The 27,226-nt window shown below is 38.2% G+C and overlaps 2 protein-coding genes across 2 annotated transcripts in view; one reads left to right on the plus strand and one right to left on the minus strand.

Moving 5' to 3' along the window:
* On the plus strand, nucleotides 1-16,994 carry LOC113685358 (phosphorylase b kinase regulatory subunit beta). The gene is made up of 34 exons (XM_027202864.2): nucleotides 1-172; nucleotides 511-652; nucleotides 1,073-1,172; nucleotides 1,734-1,841; nucleotides 2,085-2,144; nucleotides 2,277-2,413; nucleotides 3,244-3,307; nucleotides 3,919-4,014; nucleotides 4,622-4,726; nucleotides 5,239-5,331; nucleotides 5,735-5,792; nucleotides 6,028-6,108; nucleotides 6,553-6,702; nucleotides 7,405-7,511; nucleotides 7,797-7,849; nucleotides 8,426-8,519; nucleotides 8,917-9,000; nucleotides 9,205-9,309; nucleotides 9,634-9,716; nucleotides 10,026-10,116; nucleotides 10,200-10,264; nucleotides 10,704-10,889; nucleotides 11,010-11,292; nucleotides 11,668-11,736; nucleotides 11,992-12,051; nucleotides 12,346-12,419; nucleotides 12,888-12,936; nucleotides 13,455-13,549; nucleotides 13,807-13,874; nucleotides 14,024-14,085; nucleotides 14,638-14,745; nucleotides 15,180-15,254; nucleotides 15,812-15,868; nucleotides 16,001-16,994. The coding sequence occupies exons 1-34, from the start codon at nucleotides 124-126 to the stop codon at nucleotides 16,130-16,132; spliced, it is 3,243 nt and encodes a 1,080-aa protein (XP_027058665.2). The 5' UTR covers nucleotides 1-123; the 3' UTR covers nucleotides 16,133-16,994.
* Nucleotides 16,868-27,226, minus strand: part of LOC113685415 (mdm2-binding protein) — a 15,009-nt gene continuing 4,650 nt past the window's right edge. The window contains exons 10-27 of the mRNA XM_027202926.2: nucleotides 27,032-27,154; nucleotides 26,625-26,694; nucleotides 26,127-26,235; nucleotides 25,336-25,536; nucleotides 24,772-24,870; nucleotides 24,269-24,359; nucleotides 23,780-23,844; nucleotides 23,118-23,184; nucleotides 22,881-22,936; nucleotides 22,331-22,419; nucleotides 21,858-21,900; nucleotides 21,107-21,170; nucleotides 19,498-19,749; nucleotides 19,057-19,148; nucleotides 18,577-18,641; nucleotides 18,077-18,190; nucleotides 17,548-17,613; nucleotides 16,868-17,051 (exon numbers count right to left, since the gene is read on the minus strand). Coding sequence (XP_027058727.2) covers nucleotides 17,004-17,051; nucleotides 17,548-17,613; nucleotides 18,077-18,190; nucleotides 18,577-18,641; nucleotides 19,057-19,148; nucleotides 19,498-19,749; nucleotides 21,107-21,170; nucleotides 21,858-21,900; nucleotides 22,331-22,419; nucleotides 22,881-22,936; nucleotides 23,118-23,184; nucleotides 23,780-23,844; nucleotides 24,269-24,359; nucleotides 24,772-24,870; nucleotides 25,336-25,536; nucleotides 26,127-26,235; nucleotides 26,625-26,694; nucleotides 27,032-27,154 — 1,714 coding nt within the window. The 3' untranslated portion in view covers nucleotides 16,868-17,003. The remainder of the gene's footprint in view (nucleotides 17,052-17,547; nucleotides 17,614-18,076; nucleotides 18,191-18,576; nucleotides 18,642-19,056; nucleotides 19,149-19,497; nucleotides 19,750-21,106; nucleotides 21,171-21,857; nucleotides 21,901-22,330; nucleotides 22,420-22,880; nucleotides 22,937-23,117; nucleotides 23,185-23,779; nucleotides 23,845-24,268; nucleotides 24,360-24,771; nucleotides 24,871-25,335; nucleotides 25,537-26,126; nucleotides 26,236-26,624; nucleotides 26,695-27,031; nucleotides 27,155-27,226) is intronic.

The following is a 27,226-nucleotide window of genomic DNA, read 5'->3' on the forward strand; positions in this document are numbered from 1 at the left end:
CAGACTACCGCGCGAGGTTCAGAAAATAAACATGGCGGATATACTAAAGCGCGATCAAGAGGATCGAGACCACAAACTAAATTTATAATAGTTGAAATGTGAGATTCCACCAGTGATGCAGTGATGGATGAAGAAGAAAGGAGGGAAAAACTTGATATTTATTATCAGCGAGGTAAATTGTTCTCCTTTGAAAAAATTATGACTATCGGTTGCGTAATGATATTTCAAATATCCGTTTATAGTCAGCCTTACTTGTAACTCATTCCTATTTTTTTTTTGTTTGTAAGTGGTTTTTTTTACCATACTAAGTAGTTAATAATAGATGAGCTTAGGCTAAAATTCTAAAGTGTACTTGCATCAACTTACGTATATATGTAGCTCCTGACATGCCATCTAATTCAAAGTTTTATAATAACAAGGAACACAGATGTTATTTCAAAATTATACATTGTAGATGTACACATACATGTCTGTGTTACTTCACTCATTAGTTGTGTCAATTTCTTTCAGTAACAAGACAAATCCTTCAGTATCAAAGTGCAAGCATTGGACTGCTTCCTATGCATACAGCTAATGTTCATAATGAAGAGAGTCATGTGCGAGATAATATTTATTGTGCCATGGGTGTGTGGGCTCTGGCACTTGCCTACAGGTGTGTGATGTTGAATACAAAGCCTGCAATTCAGTCTGTACAACTGACTACTTGCAATGTGTTTGGAACAAAGTTAACCCTTTAAATCCTAGATCAAATTTGTAATTCTCTTTACTGTCAACCACACAATTCTCATAATTTTCCTTCAGAGAATTTAGTATTGGATCAACTAATTATCCCCAAATTGATATTTTTCTTTACTCTCATCACTTATCTGGTTGATATTGTATTGATTTTGTGAGGAGAAATTCTGTCTTGGTCACTCATGGGAGTTAAAGGGTTAAAGCATTGAACTATTTGCCATATTTTTTTCATAGTCTTAAGACTACTCTGTAACTCTGATTGAGCTATTGAATTCCATCAAGCAGGTATGGATTACAAATGAAAGCCATGATTTTTGCTGTAAAATTTCTCTCTCAGACATATGGATGACAGCAAAGGACGTGCATATGAACTTCAGCAGGCTGCTGTGAAATGCATGAGAGGAATCCTTTTCTGTTACATGAGGCAGGCTGACAAGGTTACTGAAACGCACTTGGAATTTGTTTTAAGTATCCTGACTTGGTTCAATATGAATTTTTTCAAAGTATTATCGGTCTATAGTCAATGACTGTGGTGTGAAACATTGGATCATTAGGAATTCTGAAAATGATGAAAAAAATGATTTATTGTACAATTACATATCACTCTTGCATTTTCAACCAAACAAGTAGTCAGTCAGTCAGTCAGTTGTTTAACCATTATCATTCTGTTCTTCACTCACTCTCTAAATCAGTGGCATAGTAGGCCCTTTCACTTTCAAGATCTCATTTAGCTATTCTCCTTATTGTTTGTAATACAATGCTTATGATGTTAGTGCAGAAAATTGGATATTGGATTTACTAATAATCCCTAATCAATATTTTTCTTTGTTCTTTAGCACTTGTCTTCTTGATATTGTATGGATACTATAAGGAAAAATTATTATATCTTGGTCCCTCATGGGAGCGTTAAAGCATTTCAACCTTAGAATGTGTCTTCTCTATTTTGAGAATGTTTCATTAACTGAATAAATGCATTTATATTTTTGTTTTGCTGCTAGGTGGAACAATTCAAAAAGAACCAGTCAGCACAGAATTCCCTTCATGTCAAATTTAACGTGAACACTGGGGACACAATTGCATCAGATTCTGAATGGGCTCATTTGCAGGTTTGAAGCTAACTTTGATTGTATCTGCATTCAGTCTTTTTCTTCCATTTTATATTCAAGCTTAATTAAGTTTGCTTTATCTCTCTTTATTTATAAGGGGCCTAAAATCTAAGAGTAAATACAGGTCATGAAATCTGTAGGAAGGCAATTTAAGAGTGGTGGTTTTTTTATATCGAGATAATGCTGTTATTACAATTTTGTGTTTTGATAAGCTCTCCATCTCTTTTTTTTGTGATGTTTCAGATGGATGCTGTATCTCTGTACCTTTTAACCCTGGTCCAAATGACTGCATCAGGACTACAGGTAAATAGTGGAACTTAAGTGTCATTCATGCAATGGTTTGAGGTCAAGAGAAAAAGTATATTGTTCAAAGTGAAACTCTAACCTCACCTAGCTGGTAAATATGATTAATCAAATGCTTTATGATTATTTTAGATTATTTACACAAGTGATGAGGTTAACTTTGTTCAGAATCTTGTGTATTACATTGAGCGAGCTTACAGAACTCCAGATTATGGTATGTGGGAGAGAGGGAGTAAAGAAAACATAGGGCACAAGGAGCTAAATGCCAGGTGAGTGATCACCCTTTGACGACATTCTCCTGTAATCATTGTAAATCAATAACTGTTCAGGGGGAAGTGTCGGAAAACCTAGAGAACAGTGATGTCTAATGCAATAACAGTGGCCTACCCTCATTAACCCTTTAAGCCTTTAGAGCGACGAGCATGTAATGTCTCCTTGCAGCAGTACTGCTGAATCATTCATCTAGATAATGAGTATAAAGGAAATGATCCCTAACCTAAGAAGCTTTGATTGTTAAACAAATTCTCCTTCTCAGTGCTAAAGGAAATGTATAGAGAAGAGTGTAGAGAATATGGATACTGATGTTAAGGTGTTAAAGCTCAATTAAACTAGGGTGCAAATAAATACAACTAGGTACATGACATAAAAAGGTCATGTTTGAAGAATAAGCCCTTTATTAGTAAGAGTGCAGGAAGGTAGTTTGTCTTACTATCTTTGGTGATGTTTTCTGCTGGTAGATAATCAACTAAAGATGGGTGCCATGGAATAAAGTTTTTTAATTTCTTGCAATGTTTTCTAGGAAAGAATTCTCTGATTTGTAGAATGTGCAATTCTTCTTCAAAAAAGCTTTTTGTAATTAAACTAATCAATTGGAAATCCTTATTTGCATCAATAAACAGCTTATTGATTCAACTTTGAAATGAGAAACCAGTGGTGCAATGTAGCTACATTAAATTTTTAAAGAAATAATCTAGTGTGTTGGTAAATATGGCTTCTTATTTTTAATGAATTTGTTTAAGAGTATGATTTTAATTTTTGTTAATAAGTCTGTGGCTAATATGACATTGATTATTGGATTTTCCTCTGTTTGTTTTTACAGTTCTATTGGGATGGCAAAGGCAGCCCTAGAGGCTATAAATGGATTTAATATTTATGGAATGCAGGTTCGAATAATCTTGGAGATAATGCTGTGCAATAACACAGACTTTGTAATGACCATTAGATTAATTTATAGATGACAATAGGCATTAGTTGATGCTGACCAATGGTAAAACTTTCATGACTTTTCAATGGTGACTTATCAGTCAATGACTTTTCAATAATTGAGGTTAATTTCATTGGCAAAACACTTTCTTTTGGAAATTATAATGCTTGGATGGCTCGTTGATTGATGATTAATTGATGATTAGTTGATTGATTAATGAATTGTATGCTATGGATGAAATAATTTTTAGTTTATTGGTGCTTCTCCTTCCCATTCCAAGGCTTTTTTGTTCTCTTTCCTCCATGAAAAGCAGCCCTTCAATTAATCATATTGGCCAATAAGAGCAAATAAGAAAGAAGTCAAAACTTAGGTAATGTGAGGGAGTACCAGTAATGGGTTTTACATTTTCATCTGATTGGTTGTGAGAGTGGCATGGGATTTCTGGACCAATTGCAGGCATGATAAGGCAACGCCAATTGTAAATGCAGATCATTTTCAACACTCAATCAGTACGTACCTCAATACAAATCAGGTTGTGAAACAGTAACACCAGATTATTTACAATCTTAGGGAACCTCATCATCAGTGATCTATGTTGATCCAGATGCTCATAACAGAAACTACACCATCATGAATTCTATGCTGCCAGTAGCATCCTCATCTAAGGTTAGAGACACAGTTTTTTCTTTTTTCCACATTAAAGGTGTATGGATTGTGGCTGCTTGAGTCTGTATTAAATTCTAAATTCTATGAGATTAACTATTATGGAGGTGAGCCCACCAACTTTAACCAATCTCCTCATGGGCCAGTTTCCATGAAAATTTTGGCCAAATACTTAAATTTATGAAGGGGTTGCCAGTTATCTCCCCCCCTCCTTGTTTCCAACAAAAATAAATAAAAGAAAGAAAAATGATGCTGTCAATCGTTTTTGGATGTTCAAGGGACATCTAAACAAGAATAAATAGGCAAATTTTTATGACCAAAAAATGACTTGACAATATATAACTTATAAAAATCCAGTGTTACTTTAGAACATAAAAATTAACTCACTAGTACTCTTAACGTCGAGTCGACCGAAACCGTTGTTGCTTGCAGCTGAAAACTTTTAGTCACGTCGACAGTTAGACGTCTTAATACTTCGACCTGCAACTGTCTGTCCTGGAATCTAGAGTAACAACCTCTAGACAATCATATATCTTACTGATAATATTATTAAATTCGTGTACGTAGACAGTGTTCGAATTGTTTTCGTGAAATGTTTCTTTGTGATCAGGTGACAGATGCATCCATGTTAACAATCACTGGTTTTCCTGCATTTGCTGTCGGCGATGATTCCTTGCGCAATCTAACAAAAGAAATGGTTTTGGAATCTTTGGAGGTAATCATCGAAAACTTTTCCAGTCTTGTTTCTTTATCGTTTAGCAACACCAGACTTCATTTAAGGGTCAACTGAAAATGACATTTCATGTTATTGAGATAAGATGAAGTTTTTATTTTCGTGACGGAGGAAGATAGCCTGTCAGCCTCAGTTGGATTAGGGGGGCTATTTTTGGCTCCGTTATTTTTGTTAAATTATTTTTGGTTTAATTTATTTTTATTTCTGCAAAAAAAAGTAGGGGGGGCGGGCTAAAGCCCCTCCAGCCCCTCCAGCCCCTCCCTCTGCGTGGTCCCTGTGGATGCAATGAAGTTGGGGAAAAGAACGTAAATATGATACTATTTCTGCTCATAACTTTCCTTTTTCTACCTTGTAACTGAAAAATTGAAAATAACTGAAGATACTGCTTTCTTTGTTATTCACGTTCTGAGCAACTTCTTGCTCTGTTAACGTTTTGCAGGCATCGAAGGAAAACTAGTTCACGCAATTCTCCACTTTTTTTTCTTCTTTTGCAGGGAAACTATGGATTAAAGCGGTTCTTGCGTGATGGTTACAAAACTGTTATGGAAGACAAGAATCGCAGATATTACGAGCAGAGAGAATTACAGGTACAACATGCGTGCCTTGCGATTAGCTTTAAGTGAAAACGAATGATGTGTTTGGAACAGTGTTATGAATTAATTGATTTATCTATTTATTTTGCCAATGTTAGCCGTATTATGTCATTGTAACAATTTTAGTCAGGTTATTGAAATATTTACAGCACGAGGAATAAAGTTTCCTGCCCTCAAGATAGTGATTTACCGATTCTTATGTGTCACATATTAATTTGATGCATTTTGGTATAAATTTATGAGGTGGCTGCCCTTTATACTTATTTTGTTAGATAGAGTTTTGAGCTCGTGTAATGGAGGTTCAACTCTGCCCAGTTATCATATTCTATTACATTATATTGAATCCAACGCGTGTGTATTAAACTGAAACGTTTTCCTCTCTTCTGATATTTGACAGATATTTGATGGTATTGAAAGTGAATGGCCAATCTTCTTCATCTACCTCGCTCTGGACGGTACTGTATTTCTAAAATTTTTGTTGTATGGGTTACGTTAAATACTATTTTAGAGATTTTGCTCAAGACCTTGATCTAAAGTACAGAGTTAAATTTATCTTGAGCCTGCTTTTAAACGAGTAATTCCGACTGTGTTTATACTTTTTGTACATTGCAACATTGATTTCCAGCCCTATCCGTTGACCTTCTCTCCATGTTGTCCCGTTTCTAATGCTCCATATCTCCCATGTCACAGCCCTGTTTAAGAATGAGAAGGAAACTGCAGAGAAGTATATCAGGAAACTGCAAGATGAGTTACTGATAACCACCGACACTGGTAAGCAATATTTTTCCAGCTTTTTGTGTGGCTATTTATCCCAAAATGAACTCCATAGTACACTGGTATGAACTTTCTTTTTATTTCAAGGTTTTTCTTCTAGAGCGACAAACACGCAGCAAATAAACTACCAAAACTGTTCACGGTTACACCTTGTAACAAGTTCAAGCGCTTGCATTTACTTCTGCGTATTTTGTAAACTAGCTTACCTACGCTCCTTTTTCAGTCGTTTTTAGCTTGTGGTACGCGAAGGGTACAAACAAGTTTTTATAGGGACACCGATATGCAAATAACTCACCCAGTCGTTTTTAATCAAATCTGCTTGTTCACCGGCCTGTTTATTCGTCTAGTGTGGTGGAAATACAAGAATTGACTTATAAATTCCACAATTGACCTACGAGGTTGTAAACTTTTCTCTTTCTTTTATATTTTTTGTCTCCGTAGACGAATTTATCCCACATTGTTACTATGTGCCGAAAATGTACCTTGAAGAGGAACGGAAAAAACCACATTCTAAAGTTCGACTGCCAAGTCACAATGATGGAGATCTCTTTCTCTGGGGACAGTCGCTTCTGATCATATTGAATCTGTTAAGTAAGACTGGAAGTGTTGTATCAAAATCAAATAACTAAAGGTTATTCCACGAGTGTGCTTTTGCCATGAAATTTCTGACAAGAAATTCAATCATCTAACACGTTAACGGGAAGGAATCAAACGATCGGTCAGAAAATATCAGAAAAATTTGCTAAATGTGATTCAATTTTTTAGTTCCTCGCCGTCATAATTGCTATGCGTCAACAAGATCGTGAGGTTAAAAAAAGAAACGAAACCATCGCAATAATAGATAAAAAAAGGGGAGGTACGAGACACACCTAGAACCTCAAAGCGTTCAAAAATGATAATTTTCAGTTCGGAATAATGACTTTAGGAGGCTTTATTTGAGATGAAGCACATCAATACAACTGATTCCCGGTTTATACGTGGTGTATGACTCATATGACTCACATAAAGGCCAGGCCAAGCCAAGCGAAACAGTATCGGTGAATCATAAGATGACCCACTAGAAATGATTCATTTGTTTTTGAAGCAAAAAGAATGATTGTCGTTCAAAGAAAGGAAAAATGGAGCAAGCATGAAGAGAACACTCTTGATGTGCTTTTCGTTATTATGCGATTATTATCCTTACTATTGATGTTATTTGTGTCGTTATTGTTATTGTTATTTTTATTATCATCATCATCATTATTATCATCATCATCATTATTATTATCATTATCATTTGTGTTTTTCCTGTAGATGATGGCCTCTTGGATGTGAACGAGATCGATCCCATAGGGAGGCATTTGTCTCACTCGGCTAAAAATCGCTACGGTCACAGCAGTTATAGGTATTCATCATTTAAGGTATGTTTTCGTACAATGTTTGATATTAAAAATGTCGTTAAACCTGACCTATCTAATCGTACAGTGCTGAGGAAAATATCAATGGTTATAGCTATGAAAATGTGCGTGCAACTACGTGTATGAGTTAAACTTTTGCTTAAACAATTTTCCAATTTTGGCAAGCATGACAAACTGAACATTAGGAAAATAGTATATTTTTTCTGGTGCATTCAGAAAAAAAAAAAGTTTCGCGTATTTTTTTTTTTGGCTACTTTCCTTCTTCTAACTCTTATGTGTCTTTTCAAGGTTGCTGACTCAGATCTGGTTGTTCAAGTCTCCCTGATTGCGGAAAGCAGAAAGTAAGAATTTTTCAAACTTTCTTGATTCTCTAAGATTTACCATCTCCTTCTACATCATCAGCGCGCAACAGCATCACATATCGACATTCTTATCATGGTAGTATGAAGGAAGTTTGCCATCACTGACCTAGTTAAACGATCTAGCCTACCACGGGTAGCGTTCAGCCCAGTGGTAAAGCATCCGAAGTACTCATTGGAAGGTCGTTGGTACGACTCCTGTTTGGAGCACTTGGAATTCTTTTTTTCCGAGTATGCCTTCGGAAATCACTGAAAAACATTATCGTTCACTTTCTTGATGGTTTTTAACCTTGATAAATTTTACCTGGCATCAGACCAGAAACAGCCGACTGGCTTTGGTGTTTGTTAAATGGACACTGTGTAGTTCAGTAATACTCAGTCTAATCTTTGTTTCAACTCCCTTACGGTGCGATGCAAAGTTAAAAAACTCTGTTTTCAAATCGTTGCTAGCGGTTTGTATTTTTGTTGCAAAATCGAACATCTAAACGGTCTAAGCAAGAGAAGAGAGTTTGCGTAAAATTCGGTGATGTTTAATATTTCTTTTTCCTGACATTTCAGCTTACAAGCTTCTTTGGCAACATTTGGTATTGAGACGCAGACACCACAACAGATTGAGCCAATACAGATATGGCCGCCATCAGAACTAGTGAAGGTAAAAAGACGTGTTTAATTAATACTAGCCCTAGGTTACATTGGCTGATTGAGCCAATACAGATATGGCCGCCATCAGAACTAGTGAAGGTAAAAAGACGTGTTTAATTAATACTAGCCCTAAGTTACATTGGCTGATTGAGCCAATACAGATATGGCCGCCATCAGAACTGGTGAAGGTAAAAAGACGTGTTCAATCAATACTAGCCTAGGTTACATTGGCTCCTCTTTTTTTAAAGAAATTCAGGGCGAAATAATACCCAGGTAAAGCACAATTTATGGAGAAATTTAGAAGACAGCTGACCGCAGCGAACTTGTAGCTGTGTATGTAACGTGTAGCAGCCAGTGAAAACAAGTGATGTCTCGTGTCAGTTGTGAATTTGTTTTTTCTCCTGTAGGCGTACAAACGCCTTGGTGTCAATCGTAAACTTGGGTTGACTGGTCGACCGACGAGACCCATAGGAAGTCTGGGAACTAGTAAGGTATGAGTACACCTCAACTTGCATCCTTTGAATTTATACCTTAAACCAAGTGTCACGTTAAAGGCCCGTGAGTATGTCTCCATAAAAATGCCTTGAAATGGCCGGAAAAAAGAAGTGACTTTTCGAAACGTCTTAAAATAACAACTGGGACGATGATACACCAAGAAGGAATTGATGATGTAACACTGTATCTTATTGCCACAGATCTACCGTATCATGGGTAAAACAGTGGTAACATATCCTAAGCTTCTGGACGAAACTGATTTCTATATGGCTCTGGACATGTCTCTTCTCATTGACGAAATAAAGGTAACCAGAGGAAAGAACTTCAAGTGCATAGAGCTTATTAAAAGTACTTCTTACCATACTAGTATGCTTTGTAGTCGGTATCGCGGCAAAACTACTCTTAAGAGAAATGGTGGTCTTTTTTATGATAGATTTATCGAATAGTTTGATTGAGGAAGATGACTTCCTCTTATCTCGAGCGTGGGACATAGTTAAAAGCGCCTGTGTCTCCATAAGGAATGCAACTCAGACATGCTGATTCCGCACTCTGACTCATTTCTATGCTCATGTTAGAGTCTTTTTTATTGTTTTCACGGACATGACGGTTTCCGTCGCCCTATCTTTCAGACGAATTTAGCCTTAGTGCGGAACAATTGGAACATGAAAGGAAGACCAACACTGTGCCTTTTACTGCGAGAAAAAAACTTACGGTAAGGAAAGGAACATCAATAACAACAACAATGAGTTGTAACCCCCAATGAAAGGCAAAAGAGAATGAAAGGGAGGAACTTTCTTGTCCCTAATCGAGCGTGCTTGGGGTGCTTCATCTTTTCTCTTTCTCTTCATATTAACATTAGTCAGTAGATGTTCAACATAAAAGGCAAAAAAGTTTAAACCTCACGAATAATTTATACACTGCTTGAAGGAAGTTTACACTAGAGAAAAACTTCTCCGGCCTAAAACTGTCCGAAAAATGTTTGATTTGTGAGTCATTGTTTTTCTTTTGTAATTTTATTCAGGGGCAAGCAATTTCAGGAGACTCTAGAGCTGTTAGCTTCATTTAAAAGAGGATATTGTGGAGGAGTGAAAATCAAACTTGGCAGACTTCAGGTGCGGCATTTTGTTTAAGTTCAATTGTTTCAAAGTTCTTTTCAAAAACGGTTGATTCAAATGTGGTCTTGTGCTTTATACAGACTATGGTGTCTACAGCTGCTATTGATCATCTGGACTTTCTTCAAGCTGAAAGCGATGTCAACAGGTATTTATGTTATTTTCTATAGACAATTAGTTCGGTTGAAACAGGGGAAAAAAAAGAATCACGCCATTTATCACGTGATTGTACTGCGAGTCATCCAGTAAAATCACCTCGGCCTATCCTCTACAGCTTTATCGGGCTCAAAGAAGTTTGCAAACAGTCTTTCACGTCACTGAAACCCTGCTCTTTCTATTTTTCACTCGGCTATAGTGAATGCTTTTGAAATGCGGTTAAATGGTTTAGATTACAATGGAGAAGTCGTTTATGTGTCTATATTCTGGAAAAGTAAAATTATATGGGCAGGTTTTTTTTGGGTTAGTTCAGAGCCTTTCAGACCATTTAGGTTTTTCAACTGAAAAATGTGCCGTTTATATGGCTCTACACAAATATTTAGCTCTTGTTTTTTTATTCTTTCTACAATTATTTTTTCGCTTATTTTCAGTGAACTGGACGATACCGATGGAGGTTTGGACCAAGCGCGTGTCAAGGAGAAGGAAAGCGTAGATTCCAATCCCCCTACACCCGGTTCGTCCGAGGGGCATAGACTAAGTCATACCGTGCGGATGAGTCGCTCCATGACATTGAGTGTCGAGGATGAAGATCATCAAGTTGATGAGGCGGACGGAAAGTAAGTCTCTCCTGCTCATGCTCTCATCTGGAACATTATGAGGAAGTGTTTTCATGTGGGGGGTCGAAAGAGAAGAAAGAATTGCACTTCGCCCTCTAATTAGTTCCGCCCTTTTTGTAGCTCCAGAGATCTGGTGACGAAATCACGGGAATCGCTGCTGGCCGAGCTGCAAGACAAGCCAAGCGTCGACAGGCAGATGATGATATTGCAAGAGCTGGTGAAACGAGAAGGGGAGGATTTCCAAACCCCTGATGGTTCACTCAAAGACATGGTCGACCTTCTCTATCAGAAGGCTGCTTACGATCGTAAATGGTCAGCGGTGAGACGGGGAGCTGGAGTGCTCAAGAAATTAGTGGACAGTCTTGCGCCCGGGATCACTACAATACTTGTCAGCGGTAAAGTGGTAAGATGACATCATCATGTGACCAAGCTCGCGCTGTTAGAGAATGAGAAGGGTCAGATGATACAATCGAGCACAACGAGGTCCAAAGGATAACCTCCTTTTGAAGTTTGCTGTGGGTTGTTTTCGCATTTCTCGACGTCTTGGAATCGAGCTTTGCGGCCAAAACGATTGTGAGAATTTAAATATCTATCTATCAGGAAATACGCCACTAGGCACATATACTGAGTTTGAAAGGAATGCTCGCTCGAACCAGAAATGTATGGTCTCATTTGACTCGTGTGGAGTGCATGTAAAATAAGGTTGCTTGCTCCCGAAGGAAAATGACATGGTTGTCTTCATTTTGTGCTAATTTTCTTTTTATCTCGTTCACGCCAGGTGACCATCGGTGTGTTCGGACACGAGGAGAAAGTCATATACGAACCACTCACACCTGCAGCTATTCAGGTAAACAATTGGCTCAGAATTTAGTAGACCATCCTCCATCCTCCATTTTTACTGAAAGTAGGCTATCGATAGTGAGAAAAAATTGCTAATTCAGCGTAATTCCGGCCTAGAGAAGCAACTACCTTGGGGGTGCCTGCGTAACAACACTAAGATAGTTTGTGGGGATTCTCAACAGTAGAGGTTAAATTTCCACTTCTTACAACAAAATGCCTTATTAGCTGATGTAAGGAGTTCTCTCTCTTCTCTTTTCAACAGAAAATCTTGTATTCCTTCTGTTCTCCTCATGATGTCAGAGAGGCAGTACTACAGCAAGAGGTCAGCGGGAAGCAAGTTGTTTCGTTTCCAGGGTTCACATCTCTTGCAAAGTTGAGAGTGTGCCATGGAACTACAATCATTGATAAATTATTGAAACAACCTCGTCATGGTTGTGTTTAGATCCCTTCCTTTCACCACCTACGAATTACGTTTTCAGAACAGAGCAATGTCTTTCTTTGGTTCGTTGAGCTAACGAAAGGGGATGGGAATGATGTCGGTTCGACTTTTGTACCTGATTGTGAGTTGGGGGATGTGAAATTTTTTCTTTATTCATATAGTTTGTTCTTCCTTCAGATGGTTCTCTATTTGGCTGCATTTGTAGCCACTATGCCGAATGTTTTTGAAGGCATGTTAAAGATAAGAATAGGGTAGGTAACTTTATTTTCCCTGTGCTGCAGAAAAAGTAATTCAAACGCTAAGTAGCATGTATTACAGAAGACAACCTGATTTGCCAGTAACTTTGTTAACTCCATAACGCCTAGGATCTATATCAAAATTCTCCCTTTCATCTGTTATACCTTTTACTGGATAAGGTATCAGCATTTCAAGGTGTTGGTTTTGTGGAATTCACTTCTGTAAACATAGGGTTTGAGACATCGTGTAAACTTAGTGTATCACGTTGTGGTTGTGTCCTTGCCGTATCTGTGACCTGTATATTCACGGCGTGTTCTTGTGTCATCTCTGTTTTGATGTAAAAGATACCTAATCTTTCGACTCGACTTTCCTTTGTCTACACATAAGTCTTCAGCGATTCTTTCAACTATTTGGTGAGTTAATAGAGTACAAATTTAGCAACATCAACCTGTTTTTGAAATAACTTTCCTTGTCATCCTCAGTTGGATTATCGAAGCAATGAAACAAAGGTTAGCCAGCAGAGGACTTGGGGTAAGAATGATTACTGTTGATTGAATTAGCTTTGGGTCCATTGTGAAGAAACGTTTTTCCTTTGCTTGGAGGTTATTACTTTGGACTCCTTCTCGAAAGGGTTTTGATTCAAGCCCTTCCCAAAATTATTGTGTTTTCTTTGTGGACAAAGTCTTTACTCTCACAGTACTTCTTTTCAGCCTGAGGTACTCATGGTTACCGAAACCTTGTATGGACTGGCATCGTCCTGGGGGTTGTGAGAGGGCGGGGGAAGGGGAAAAGTACTTCTCTTAGTCGCTTCTTGCTACTGATACCAGGGTAACTTCCTGTTCAAAGGGTGGAAATTCGCTGGATGAATATCTATCCGATGGATGGATAATGCCGTAAGTTTTGTCAACGCATCTGTTGGATAGCGATGTATCCGTTGCAGGATGTCTCTTGGCTTAATAGCTTCCTTCACCTTAAACTTGTTACACTTATTGTTCAGAAAAGCTTTTTTCCAGTTGTAATGGTTCAAATATGTTCTCTTTGGTTTTCAGTCTCTGTACGCTAAATCTCCAAGCGATGTGAAGGAACTGCTCAAGATTGTCCTTACTTCTAAAGGAAAACTCCACGGACAAGACATTGCACCGAGGTATGTCTCCTCATAACTTTCAACATCTCTCAATTATTATATAATTTGGGCCGCTTCTCTATCTTTTATTAATGAAAAAGAAACCGATCGAGCGGTTTTCGCTTCGGAACTAAAGATTCGGATTTGAGCTTTCGCCGATGTCATTGTGTTGTGTTCCCGAGAACGGAGCTTTTCTCAGTGTGCCATGTAATTTGAGTTAAGATCCGGCGCGAGCCATCAGGTGAATGTGATGACTTTAGTTCTCTTATTTGTTATAGGACTCCCTTACAGAATCGTCAGCTGGATGGTGCCGTGCATCGAGTACCACCTGGGTTTTATGACAAAGGTAAGAACTCAATAGAAGTGTAAATTTTTGTTCGCTTCGACTTCCGCTTTTCGACATCTTTTAGTAAGGTTGATAAAAAAATTATATATGTTTATTATCGTATCTGGAAAAATATAAAATGACTAATGAAGATATTTTTTGCTATCTAGTATGGAGTATACTGTTCAAGGCTCCCGAGGGAATCAAAGTGTCTAACCATACCTTATTACAAGTGAGTGACTCTCTTCTTTCGTTTTTCCACCTAAGGAGAGTTTAGCACAAGCTATGGACACATTCACTTGTGCTGTTACATCACCAGAAACTCACCGAAAACCAAAAATGAAAGTATTGGCACGCGTCCTAAAGGAATTTGACATTTACCATGTATTCATTCTTTTGCGAAACAATCTTAACAAAACGGCCGTAAACCAGGGGCTTTATTGGTATTGATGTTAGTGTACTAACTTTCTCTTCAAAATGTTCTGCTCTCTTGCGATGGACGTTGGCAACAGCTTGTTACTTACGGTGAATGATGGAAACTATCCTGGCAAGCTTTCGATCCCTTTAAGAAAATAATGTCAATTAGAAAAATTGTCCTTTTGGCAGTAAAAGTGAGAAAAGTAAATCGCAGTCATGGTTGATGTGCGAAACTGTTTGCGGGTCAAATATTCAAGGTGACAACGTTTTTTTTCAAATCAAATGAGGTTGAGGGTGTTTACCCATTGGTTCATTAAGGAAAGTACAGGATACCGCTGACCTTTTCCTGTATAAATTTGTCTTGCAGCTTCCCACAATATCAGATATGACTAAACGTGAAAGGAATTTTCAGCTGAAGGTGGAAGAACTTTTGAGCGACATATCAAACCCGGAATACAGACAGACAGTCGTGGAGGTATCATTTTTTATATTCATACTTCAATTGAGGGATATACGGTAACTTCTATTAGTGAATAAGTTGGACTCCAGGTTGATAGGTCTGGGTTCGAGTCCTCGCCGGTTAATTATTTCGTGCATGCTCTTTGTATCTCTCGTAACTCACAGAGTGTCCCTTCCCACCAAGAAGTATGAATGGGCACCAGACCCCTGCCAGGGAAACTTGATGAACTGTTAGGGTGAGGTGGTACTGTGCGTGGTCTCAACAACTTGTCCGAGAAGGAAAATAATTCTTCCAGCCGCATTCTGCTAAAAACCGGGATAAACTCAGGCAGCTATAGGCCACGAGGTCCGTAAGACTAAGCACTATTACATCGGGAGTTGTTAATGGTAAATGAAATTTAAAGTGCACGTTTTGGTATTGAGCTCATTTGCAGTCATTTCTCTCTTCAGCTACTTGTCGTGCTTGCTACAATTCTTGAACGAAACCCTGAGGTGGAGTTGAGTCAGTGCATCAATTTAGACGAGGTAACCTGTCTTAGTTAGAGTCGCGATTTGAACCGAAGAGAACGAACATAAATGAAAGAGAAATGAGATGAAAGAACCATTCAAACGAACGAAAATATACATTTAGCGATCCAATTGCTTAATACTAGTAAATACCAACAGTAGTAGATTATTTTCACGAGCTTGAAAGTGTCTTGAAATCAAATAATTCAGTCTCTCTTGTTTGATGTATTGAATATTCCAGTCGGGACTTGACGATATATATGTAAGTTTAAGAATCCCCTACAATCTCTTGTTTGGATATATTTACATAATAATGAAATAATAATAATGTTTATTTCTTATATTGCGCAGTCTAGCATGCGATAAAGATATGATCGAGTGCGCATTACAACACTAAAATCTTAAAGTAATAAATGGCTAGTCCAAATAATGATAATAATAATAATAATTTACAATTTTCGGAAAACAATAAAAGTAGAATATGAGTTAATAAAAGAACTAATAAAAAGCTAATTTAAATATAATTTAAATAAATTTACATATTCCCATGTGACCTATCTTATTTTTTCACACAGCTTGTGGACGAAGCTCTTGAACTTTTTGCGAGTGAATTGGGTTCAGAAAATGATCAGGTAAGTTGGATTTAATACAAATTAATCTGTTTTTTAACTACTTCTTACTGTATCCTTCGAATTCAATGAAATTTTAGAATTTGAATTGTATTTCACACAATTTTATTCGCCCTCTTACTGCGAAATGCGAAGAAAACCAGAGACCAATTTTACAACACACCACGTGACGGACAAGGAGGCACCACGACTTACCTGACAAGGGCCGTCGTCAACAAACTCCTGAAAGGGAACGCGTGTGTATCATCGAACTGCTATGTGAGCTAATGGATGAAGGCCCCACAAGTGTCCTGTAACAAAGGTTTGGTTGGACCAATTGGGGCCCAAGGCAGATAAGGCGACTTTCGCCTTACATGACATGGCAACCTTCCGACACGCGGAAGGTCGAATTCTTTCTAATATGCCAACAGAGCGAAAATGTATCATTCTCAAGGTGTTGATATTGCCGATGAGAAACCAACTTCGTGTTGGGGAATAAACAAAGGGGCACATCGAAATACCGAATTCTTTATGTCAACTTTTTTCCAAATGTCAAGGGTCTCGTCGTGTTTTGCCTAGTAAAAGATGAAAAATAAGAGTTTTCGCATGGAACGCCACATGGGAAAATTTTAATTCACTGTATGTAAGATGAGTCTAACTTTTTTTGTGGATCTCCCAATACGGAAGAGATCGAAAATAGCTTCAAAGTGATTCCTGTTAGGGTGCGGCCTTTGGGTCTGCAGGTGCGAGTTGGGAGCTGGAGAGTTGTATTTTTAATATAACTCCCTCTTGTTACAATGTATACGTTTTTCAGAAAGGAAGTGACCAATTGGGATGGAAATTACTTCGTGTTTTAATATAAGTTCCCTTTACACGAAAAGGAACTTACGAATGGAAACTTAAGAAGGAAAATTTTTTTGTTGTCTTCGTTACATACATCAGCAAATATAAGGATTTGGTAGGAAGTGCCACTGTTTTGTATTGATAGAAGATCAAGACATCTCATTATTAACTTTAAAAAAGTTACCAGACAATAGGCTTATTTTATTGACACAGAATTAATACATTGGAACAAACATTTTTTATTAATTTTTTTGTGATCAATGGTGTAAACTGAACAGTAGCAAAATAAAGCAATAATTCAACAGCTGTTTCTTTATCAAGTCGTTTGCGCTGCTGATTTCCTTTTCGTTTCAAAGTCTATCACCTGACAAAAGAAAAAAAAAATTAAATTTGAACAAAGAGAATGCTTGAATGAAGATTATCCTTATATCCTTTCCGAAAGAGACTCCCCAATTTCTGCCCGAAATACTTTACTGAAGTGTTTCGAATGTCGTTCACAGAGCGTCCTCCCGAAAGACGATCCCAAAGAGGAACACAAGGTGCCATCTTGGAATAAATTCCGAACAAGGCATCTAAGGTGTCCCAGATTGCGCGTCCAAACTGGTTTCGCCAATGCGATATAAAATTACCTCCAGAAATTTATTTCCCAAAGGTGCTCAATTTCCTCACCAGGGCGTTCCCAACAAGTGTTTCAGAATTGCTTGCTCAAAGGAAATCAAATGTTTTAAGGATTGCGCTGGAACTCAAGTAAAGCTACACTGAAGCTCATACAAAACTGGTAACTGTCTGCGCCCGACTGTGAAGACTAAGCTCACATTGCGGCCATTTAAATAAATGAATGTTCCCTTCTATGTTAATACCTGTTGGACGTTACTCTTGGCTAGTCTTTTCATTTCGTCGTTTAGACCATGAGACGAACGGAGATCCTGTACGAATAAAAAATCCTTTGATGAGGATCAACGCAGTTTCTTTTCTTTGAAAATTAATCATTTGAAAAGTCGACCCTCTATACTTCTTCGCTCCTTATCTATAAATTGTAACGTGCAAATGTTCAATTATGACTCAACTAGTATTGAGTACTTTTTTGTTTTGTTTTGCTTTGTTTTTTTGGAGAGGGGGTGCATGAAGGTTATCATAGCAACACAACAGCCTATGAGAAACACCCCCCTCCCCCGTTCCAATCTTCGCTTAGAGCACTATTCGAAGTAGTGTCGTACAACCAAAACCAAAGTAACTTCTCTAACAATTGACTTGCATGGCTTTTTTGGCAGGTTACAATTCTGTTGTTAACAGAAAGTTGAAGCCTTATTACTGTCCACATGTGTAATAAAGGATAAATCGGTGTGTACCTTTAGCAAACCTTTTTTCCTTACCATCGGTATGCCTTACCTTGAGGAAACTTTTACATAGGGAATATAATCTTCCTGTACATGATTCGTAGAATGGGTGACTAGAATCGATTCCGTTGCCTTCAAGCGTATTTTGGACAACTTGCCGGAGGCGCTACAAAAGAAGCACAACCAAATAGTCAAAATATCTTTTTTTTTCTTCTATGGTTACTTTTATAACATTTCATTTTTCTTGGGAGCGGGGTTCTACTGAGGATGACAATTTTTTGAGTATGTAGCGGATTTCGACTCAGTAGTTCCTAAGGCTAGACGCAAAAAAATCGCGAGATAAAGAAGAAAGAAAAAAGAGAAGAGAAAAAATAAAACAAGGAGGGAAATTTAGATGACATTTGAACCGCTCCTTATTCAAAACTGGCGTCCGTTCTGAGTCTCTCAGTATACCAGAGGATGATGCGTCACAACGGAGACAGGAATATTATTCAGTTTATCAATGCTGACTTCAAATTCCCCACGTGAACCTTATTTTATTTTTTTACTTACTCTCTTATGTCTCTCTGAACGAGTTTCTTTCTTCTTGACATCATTTTCATCACTGGCTTTACCCTCTACAGAGCAAAAACGGAGAGGAAGAAATTAACAATAAAATACATACGAAGCAACGCAATGTGAGAAACAATAATACTACTTACCCCCTCCCCTCCCCTCCCCCCCCCCCGCCGTTGTTTCCGCTGTTTTTTCACATTTTTATTAACCCTTTGCGCCTCGAGTGACAAAAAAATCATGTTAACCCCAATCATGACCAAAAGTCCTTGGACGGAAAGAAACATCTATATTTAAAATTCATAATTCTTCGGAAATTTTTTATTCTGTCTCTCCTTTCCTCCAACGTAATGTTGAAATTATTGCAGCTTTGATACCTAAACGGAGCCGTTGGAGGGAGAGTCGTTGAACCTTTGATGACCAGACAATAAGATAGTAGAGAGACTTAAGGCTGGATGAATTGAAGACTTAACAAAATACCCTCCACATTTGCATCCTCCCTTTTTCTTTTCTTTGCAACTGTTGGCGCTTTTACAATGACTGGTGACTTCTTCTTCAGTGACCTCGAGGAACTAGAATGAAGCGGGAACAAACAAAGCTGATTCAAAACCATAACGATTAGTTCAGCACGCACTTTATTTATCAAATATATTCCATGTTCTCGCACGTCTATCCATTAGTAGATCACAGATGACGTTAAAAATGTAGTAAAAACAAGAGGCACACGAAGAACAGGCGAGTGTGTCACTGAATGTTATTACCACATTTTGACGTATTCTGTGATGTCACTGAACAAACCCACGGCAACACGGAATCTATTCGTTTCATATGACAAAGAAGCATAAAAAGTGTTAGTGGTTACGTCATCTACGCGTCTGTCACCCAATAGATCATAGCACCTCTTAAAGACCATGATCTAACCTTCCAATCAAAGCAGCAGGTTTCTTTCCATTTCTTATAGTCGCTGTTCGACTCAGAGGTACAGTGAGCTTCGCCAAACTAGCTTTGCTGCCCTTCTTCGCTGCATTGGTAACAGCACGAGTGCAGCGGGTTTCCCGTGTCTTGTGTTCTGTTAGCACACACGATGATAATGTCTCGTTTTTCACGAGCGAGGACTGAAGACGTGAAAGCTGCAGGTCTTTAGAAATGGCTTCACGGACATCCAGGCAATATCTGGCATGAACATGTTACAAAAATAAAAGCAAGATCAGCTGGATTCTCTTCACTGGAATAATTTCATATAAAAAAACAGGGATGCCTTCGAGAGAAGATCGATCGAAATACTGCATCCGGAAATCAAACGTTAACAACAATTACAATAACAAAGAAAGTTATTTTATCTCTAAGCTTCAAAATATGTTGAAACGGACAAATGCTCAAGACATTTACAAAAACTGCAACCTGGTCGTTGCAATGGCCTTCTCCGTTCAATCGAATTTTTCCTTCAATGCTGTGTCTAACCTTTTTACCCCCTAACATCAGTATACATATTCTCCATACTGTTCTCTATACATTTCTCATGGTGCTGACGAGGAGAATTTGTTTAACCATCAGTTTACATATTCTCCATACTGTTCTCCATACATTTCTCATGGTGCCGACAAGGAGAATTTGTTTAACCATCAGTATACATATTCTCCATACTGTTCTCTATACATTTCTCATGGTGCTGACGAGGAGAATTTGTTTAACCATCAGTTTACATATTCTCCATACTGTTCTCCATACATTTCTCATGGTGCCGACAAGGAGAATTTGTTTAACCATCAGTTTACATATTCTCCATACTGTTCTCCATACATTTCTCATGGTGCCGACAAGGAGAATTTGTTTAACCATCAGTATACATATTCTCCATACTGTTCTCTATACATTTCTCATGGTGCTGACGAGGAGAATTTGTTTAACCATCAGTTTACATATTCTCCATACTGTTCTCCATACATTTCTCATGGTGCCGACAAGGAGAATTTGTTTAACCATCAGTTTACATATCGAATTTTTCCTTCAATGCTGTGTCTAACCTTTTTACCCCCTAACATCAGTATACATATTCTCCATACTGTTCTCCATACATTTCCTAAGTCACTGACAAGGAGAATTTGTTTAACCATCAGTATACATATTCTCCATACTGTTCTCTATACATTTCTCATGGTGCTGACGAGGAGAATTTGTTTAACCATCAGTTTACATATTCTCCATACTGTTCTCCATACATTTCTCATGGTGCCGACAAGGAGAATTTGTTTAACCATCAGTTTACATATTCTCCATACTGTTCTCCATACATTTCCTAAGTCACTGACAAGGAGAATTTGTTTAACCATCAGTTTACATATTCTCCATACTGTTCTCCATACATTTCTCACGGTGCTGATAAGGAGAATTCGTCCAACGATCAAGAACTCCTCTAGTTGGTGATCATTCTCTTTATTCTCATGACCTTAATGTTTGATTCAGGAGTGATATTGTAGGGAGAAATTAGATGCTAGTCACTCTTAGAGGTAAAAAGATTAAGGAAACCTACTCAATGCCGTGGTATGATGCCTCAAGGGCTTCTGGGTAACATTTTCCCCTCACTTCTTCAATACCTGTGGAACACATGTGAAATTTAATCAATTACTACAATGCTACCTTCTCGTTCATTGTGTAGAAATCCATCTTTCCCTCTTTAGGCGGACCCTTTTCATTTGACGCTCTCTTACGAAGGGAAAGAAACTCTACCGCTGTTCACATGTAATTGCTTTCCCATCACATATGCGGGAACTGCGGGCGACACAATACGACTGTATCCTGTTCTGTTCGCGCACAACACCATTAAGGCGTTTATCCCTTCAAAGAACTGACGATCATGAGCGATGGACTTGATAATCCATAAAGCGGAATTGCTACTTCAACTGTGGGGCGGCAGTTTCGAATTAAGCGTCGAACGTAATCCGGGATTGTTTTGGTTTTGCTTTGGCTTTACTTTGCTTTGTGATTGGTCATCGAAACTCCCGTCACATTTTCCACCAATCAGATTCAAAACTAACACTAATCGCGTCTTAATCCCGTGCTTTAGAAAATTCGCATGTTCAAACTTTGAGTTTCATTGGCTACTTGTGATAATTTCCTTCGTTCTGATTGGCTGTTGTGATCACTTTGGTTTTAGTTTTAACGTCACTCAATCGAAATATGCATTAAATAGACACTTCTTAGTCAAAGACAGCCCAATAAGGTAAAACGATTACACGAAAAAACAAAAGAACAAACGAACTAAACACGTTGCAAAGACTTACTTCCTCTTTCTATTTGGACATGCCTACCACTTGAGCTCTGCTCCTAATACACAGAGTTGTAACAATTGTTATTGAAATTTACATTAATTAGATTAGTTAACTGCAGAAGAGAGAATTGATAACAATGGGGCAACACAGCCCTTCCATGGCGGTAAGTCATGCCGCATAGCTGAACGTTGCCTTTCCAATTTACGTTGAGATGCCATTTCATTAACTTAGCACGTTAACCTTGATTTCAGGGCTTTTCCCTCTGCAGTTGAAGGATGAAGCGCTAGAGGTATTAGGTTGCCATTGTTTTTGCTTTAATTCTTTAGCATCGCACACACGAAAAAAAGTCACAAATATCTCTAATTTACAAAAAATGCTCATTTTTCCATATCACAAACGGCTAAGGGGCAGACAGCATATATATTTCTATTTGCCATTCGCGTCGAGGTATTTTTAATACTCCCTATGTTATCTTATCGTCTTACCCTGGGCTCAAGACGAACAAGATCACTTCTCGCGGGTGTTCCATCCCTACGAAACTTCTCCAAAATGTCTGAAATGCTCAGCGATGACACTAAAAACCACATGAGAAAAGTAATAGGAAAATGTGTAAAAGAAGTGTCAAGGTGGACGAGCGTGTTAGGAAAATTCAACTGGTAAAAATAAGTTAAAAACACAAAAAAGTGAAATATATCGTTTGCACGCACTTCTTCATGCAATCGGGTGAAAGCAGCTTTAAACAATCTAACGATTGAAATAATTTTTGATTAATCTTGCAACTTTTCTTAGCATTACGTTCAATTAAAGTTATGATTGTTCCCTGATATTCTTAAAAGCTCTTATAGATAGAGAAAGATGTTTTTCGTCTTTTCACGAGCGTGGGACAAAGAAAACAATCTCCATGAGGAATCGAACCTCAGATCTTCGGATTCCGCGCTCCGATGCTCTACCACTGAGCCACAGAGACTCTACGGTGATCGCACTCACACAATTTTAGTTAAGGGTAAGAGAGACAAGGCCACAATAATGACCTACCTGATGCTAACAACGGATAATTTTTAGTTGACTCGTCCGCGACGGAATCGTTTACCCTATACAATGACACAAACATAGGATAAAGTCTCTTGACGAGGGTACATCAAAATTATTGTGAAAAGCTGTTGAAAGAGAAATACGCTCCAGACACCATATACATCTTTAAATTAAAAAAAAAGTCCAAAATCGGTAAGAACGGCAAGGATGATTTTATGATATAATTTTCATTAAAGTTACCTTGCATTCGGATCATTTTTGACAAGCCAAGCTCTCTCAGGCCATTTGCTTGGAGACAACGATAATTCTATGAAAGTGACACAAAAATATGATGACAACTATTGAGAGCAAGCCAATTTCCCACGACAAGAATAAAACAAAACATTCAGATTCATACAAATCAGCAAACAAAGCTTTAAGCTGGTTTAGTGAAACACAGGGTGGATGTTGACATGACAGTAAGGTATGAGTAGTCTGAGTGTTTCATAGTGTGGTCCCTCCAGTCGTTTGAAAAATGTTAGCTATGCCCTTGGAAAGTGCACGCTCAAGCAATAACCGAGAAACGATCAAGCTAAGACTAAATCCTCCATAGACCTTACTCCTCAAGGAATATTGTTTAATTCAGTACAGATTACCTCTTTTTTAGGAGACCCAATAAGAATTTAGTCCTTTTAGTCCCCAATCCCTTGTTATAAATCCCGCTTACGCGGATATCACATGTGGCGTTTTTGCGTCAGAAACCTTCACGAAACTCGCAAAAAAAACATTGGTCTAAAATAACTTGAGAGGGTAACCCTGCGAATAACGCTTACGCGAGGAGTTCAGTCTCATAGCTTTATCCTCTCTTGTCAGAACTAAACACCACATTTTGAGCGACGGAAACAAATGAAGTCACTTTTCACCTGAGACGTCTAGAGGCAAAACATTTCTATCGACAGGTTCCAGTTCATGTTCTTTCCAACCCAGTCTGCAATACCACAACATAATAACCTTGTTGACCTAACTAGATAACTGGTCGAAATAAATTATGGCTTACTTCTTCTTGCTTTGCAGTGATCATGTATCACATAAATTGAGGGGCAAAGGATGCAAATCCAAATACTTTAGATAGACTTTGGGCTCAAATTAGCATTTCGAATTGGAATCCAATTAAGGAAAACTGTCAAACAGAGATAAGACAGAACTAGAGTTTTAAGGCAACTTGTTTGGAAAAGGACTACACGAAGCCCTTGATGAAGGAATGTGGCATGACAGCTTCAAATTACAGCTGCATGTGTAGCCAGTGTAGGAAGACAAGACGAGACTCGAATATCTCAGCTGCGCAGGTGAGAGTATCGCATGGTACAGTCACCTTTTAAACATAATGTTATCTACACTAATACATCGGTTACTTTTTCTCCTTTAAGAACTGCCGCTTAGTCGAAGTTGTTTTATCAACGATGTTACACCCTGAGTGAGTCGAAAACAGATCATCTGAATTTTCTGCCAAAAAAAAGAATAAATGTTATTATATGTTTTCGTTTAAAATGAATTTCACGTCAAAATTATTTCACACCAGTTTGATTTGGTTATTCCGTTGTTCCAAGAAAATAACAGGGGTACCGACATAACGAAAATTACAAATCAAGGAAGTTTGCGATCACTTTAAACCTGAAACATAAACTTCCACTCACTGTTCGAGGGATGATCTTATCAGCGGATTACTTGATGATAGCTCCCTAAAAAGACCGTCGGAGATAAAGGACTTCAATTTATCACAGTCCTACGTGACCCTTTTTATAAAGGCTAAAGTGAGAGTAAGCTCTAACTTTTAGGCGCTCTCATGAAGAAGATTTGAGGCAGCACATTCTTCGCTCTATTCTGCTTTGCGAGGCCTGACCCTTCAGACACTTACGCAACTCCTTTTGCAGCTCTTGCAAGAGAACTTCAGTCAAGTTTTGTTCCGTTTCAATGAAACTCTCTGACAGTTCTGGAAATTTTAAGGGCCCGCCAACTACAAAAAAGATGAAATTGATACAACAAGAGCCACTTAAATTAGTATTCACTCTGGGAAAGAGTCTCTCTTCTAATTAATTGGAAGTAAAAGAAAACGCGAGTGGAGCAAGTTAGTACGTTAGCTCGTTCTAAGAGCACAGGACTACCGTGCGGAAAGCCGAGAGTTCAATCCTTAGACCAGACCAACACTCAGGGTCCATCAACACTCAGGTGAACCATCCTAGATCCTTCTCGGTTTATTTCCTCTGTTTCAAAAATAATATTCTGAATTTCGTTCTGCACGGCACAAAAAAAGAACACAATATGGTTCCTAAGCTACACAAAATGAAAGAGAGGCAAAACACGTTGATTCTGTTTTGCGATGTTTCCAACAAAAGTTAAGCCACAAAAACCAACAAACAAAGAACAACTGTTACTTCAAATTATTCTAGGTACTTGAAGGACATGTTTCCACATATCTTACCCTTTTGATCATTAGAGATGAGGAATGAAGATTGGATTGAGGACAGCTCCTTATGGATCCAGCCATTTAGATCTTCTGGTCTTCTCAGAACATATAAGCTCAATTCTTTTTCAGCAGAACCGCATACGAGACACAACCGCCTGCAAGACTCTGTCAGATCTTCATCTCCAGTATTACCATCAAGTCTGTTGGTAACTGAAGCTAATACAGAAAAAGCAGTGGATTCAGACTGGTGGTTGGTGTCTTTCTGAGTGGCGCACAGTTCCTTCAAGGGTATTTGAGATAAAGAGTCGAAAGTAATCGAGGATTGCATTAGTTTGCTTCACTGTGCTCAGTTACAGGTCGATAAAACATGGGCCAACCTTGAGACCAGTCAAATAGAAGACGGAAGGCCTGGTCAAACACACGCATTATTTCAACCCAACATCTTACATATTGCGCACAACGTTTTATACGCGTTTGGCGTATATGTAAATGGCACACATGTTACCAGATATCAGATGGTGTGGAATCTAGTTTGAAAATGGTCAATTTTTTGTTGCAATAGTTTTGGGAGTTGCATGATGTTGCGCACGTGTGGCTAGCTCTTGACAACACGATCTAACAATGTTGCAAGATGTTGCCTTAAAATGCTGCATGTGTTTTGCTCGGTCAAACGCGTTTTCCCACGCTTAAGGTATATTAAATTGATACATACTGAACTCCCATTGGCTGGCTGAGATAAACTTCCAGGTGAAAATCAACCGGTGTGTCTACTTTTGGTGGTACGTTTTCTATGCTTAAAGACATACCTGTAGGGTTCTGAGATTTGACATAGTTAAACCAAGCTTCTCTATTCTTTCTTTGTGTGCAGTGTTTGTACGACGTAACAAGCTGTAATGATCCAACTAAGGCAATATTCTGAAAAAAAGGAAAGTTTTTATCTGTATGTATTGCTTGGAGTCGTGTTTCTAAAAAGAATGCAAGTAAGTGCGAGTCCGATTTGAAATTACAGCTATAACTTTGGACCAAAATTGTACGACGCAAAGATAAATTGCCACTTAATTATATCCAATTTGAAATCGCACAATTTGTCGTTTTAATACAGATTTTTGGCCGTAAGAGCAAAAAATAGTGCGATTCGTCAATAAATCGCATTGCTGAGAGCTAATCAGATTGGCAAGATGGCCTGTGATTGCAGAAAGGAAGTCAACGACAACTCTTTGCTCTTTTCATCAGTACATAGCGCACAGTGAGCGCATCGTGACGACGTTATATCGGTACGATTATTGCCAAACAATGATACAAACCTTATTTTCTTCAAATGATAGCCATTCCACAAGTCTTACTGATAGCTTAGTAGAAGATTGGTTGACGCTTCTGCATGCGCAACCAACAAAACAAACCAGTAAAGGAAAAGCCTGGAAGTTCTCAAAATCACATAACATGAGGTGAAGTCAACATTTTTGTCAAATTTTCATCAGAACTCATTCCATTTTCCGAATGAGATCATGATCACCGAACAATAAGAGAATTTTAAGTCAGTTTTTAGTTTTAGTATTTCCACGGCCTTTGGAGATGGAGATCAAATACAGGTTATTTAAGCAGTGACAAATCAAAAGTTACTCCCTATCTAAGGCTTGGATGTGAAGGGAGAAAAATGGCAAAGTTAAAATTTGCACTACATTTGACTGCAATTTGATGAAATAAAGGATACAATCCCAGTCTTACTGGCAGAAACATGTGAAATGGAACTGTATGCTTCTGAACTCTACAGAGAATAGTTATATCTGGTGCAATGCAGAGACGTTTCCCAATATTCATGGGATTTTTCTTCTTCCTATGAACAAGGAGACAAAATATAACAGAAATAATTAAACGAAAGAACGAGCGAGCGAACGAAAACATGAAC

The sequence above is a fragment of the Pocillopora damicornis genome, chromosome 3 (genome assembly GCF_964200805.1).
Source record: "Pocillopora damicornis chromosome 3, jaPocDami1.2, whole genome shotgun sequence".
NCBI lineage: Eukaryota > Metazoa > Cnidaria > Anthozoa > Scleractinia > Pocilloporidae > Pocillopora > Pocillopora damicornis.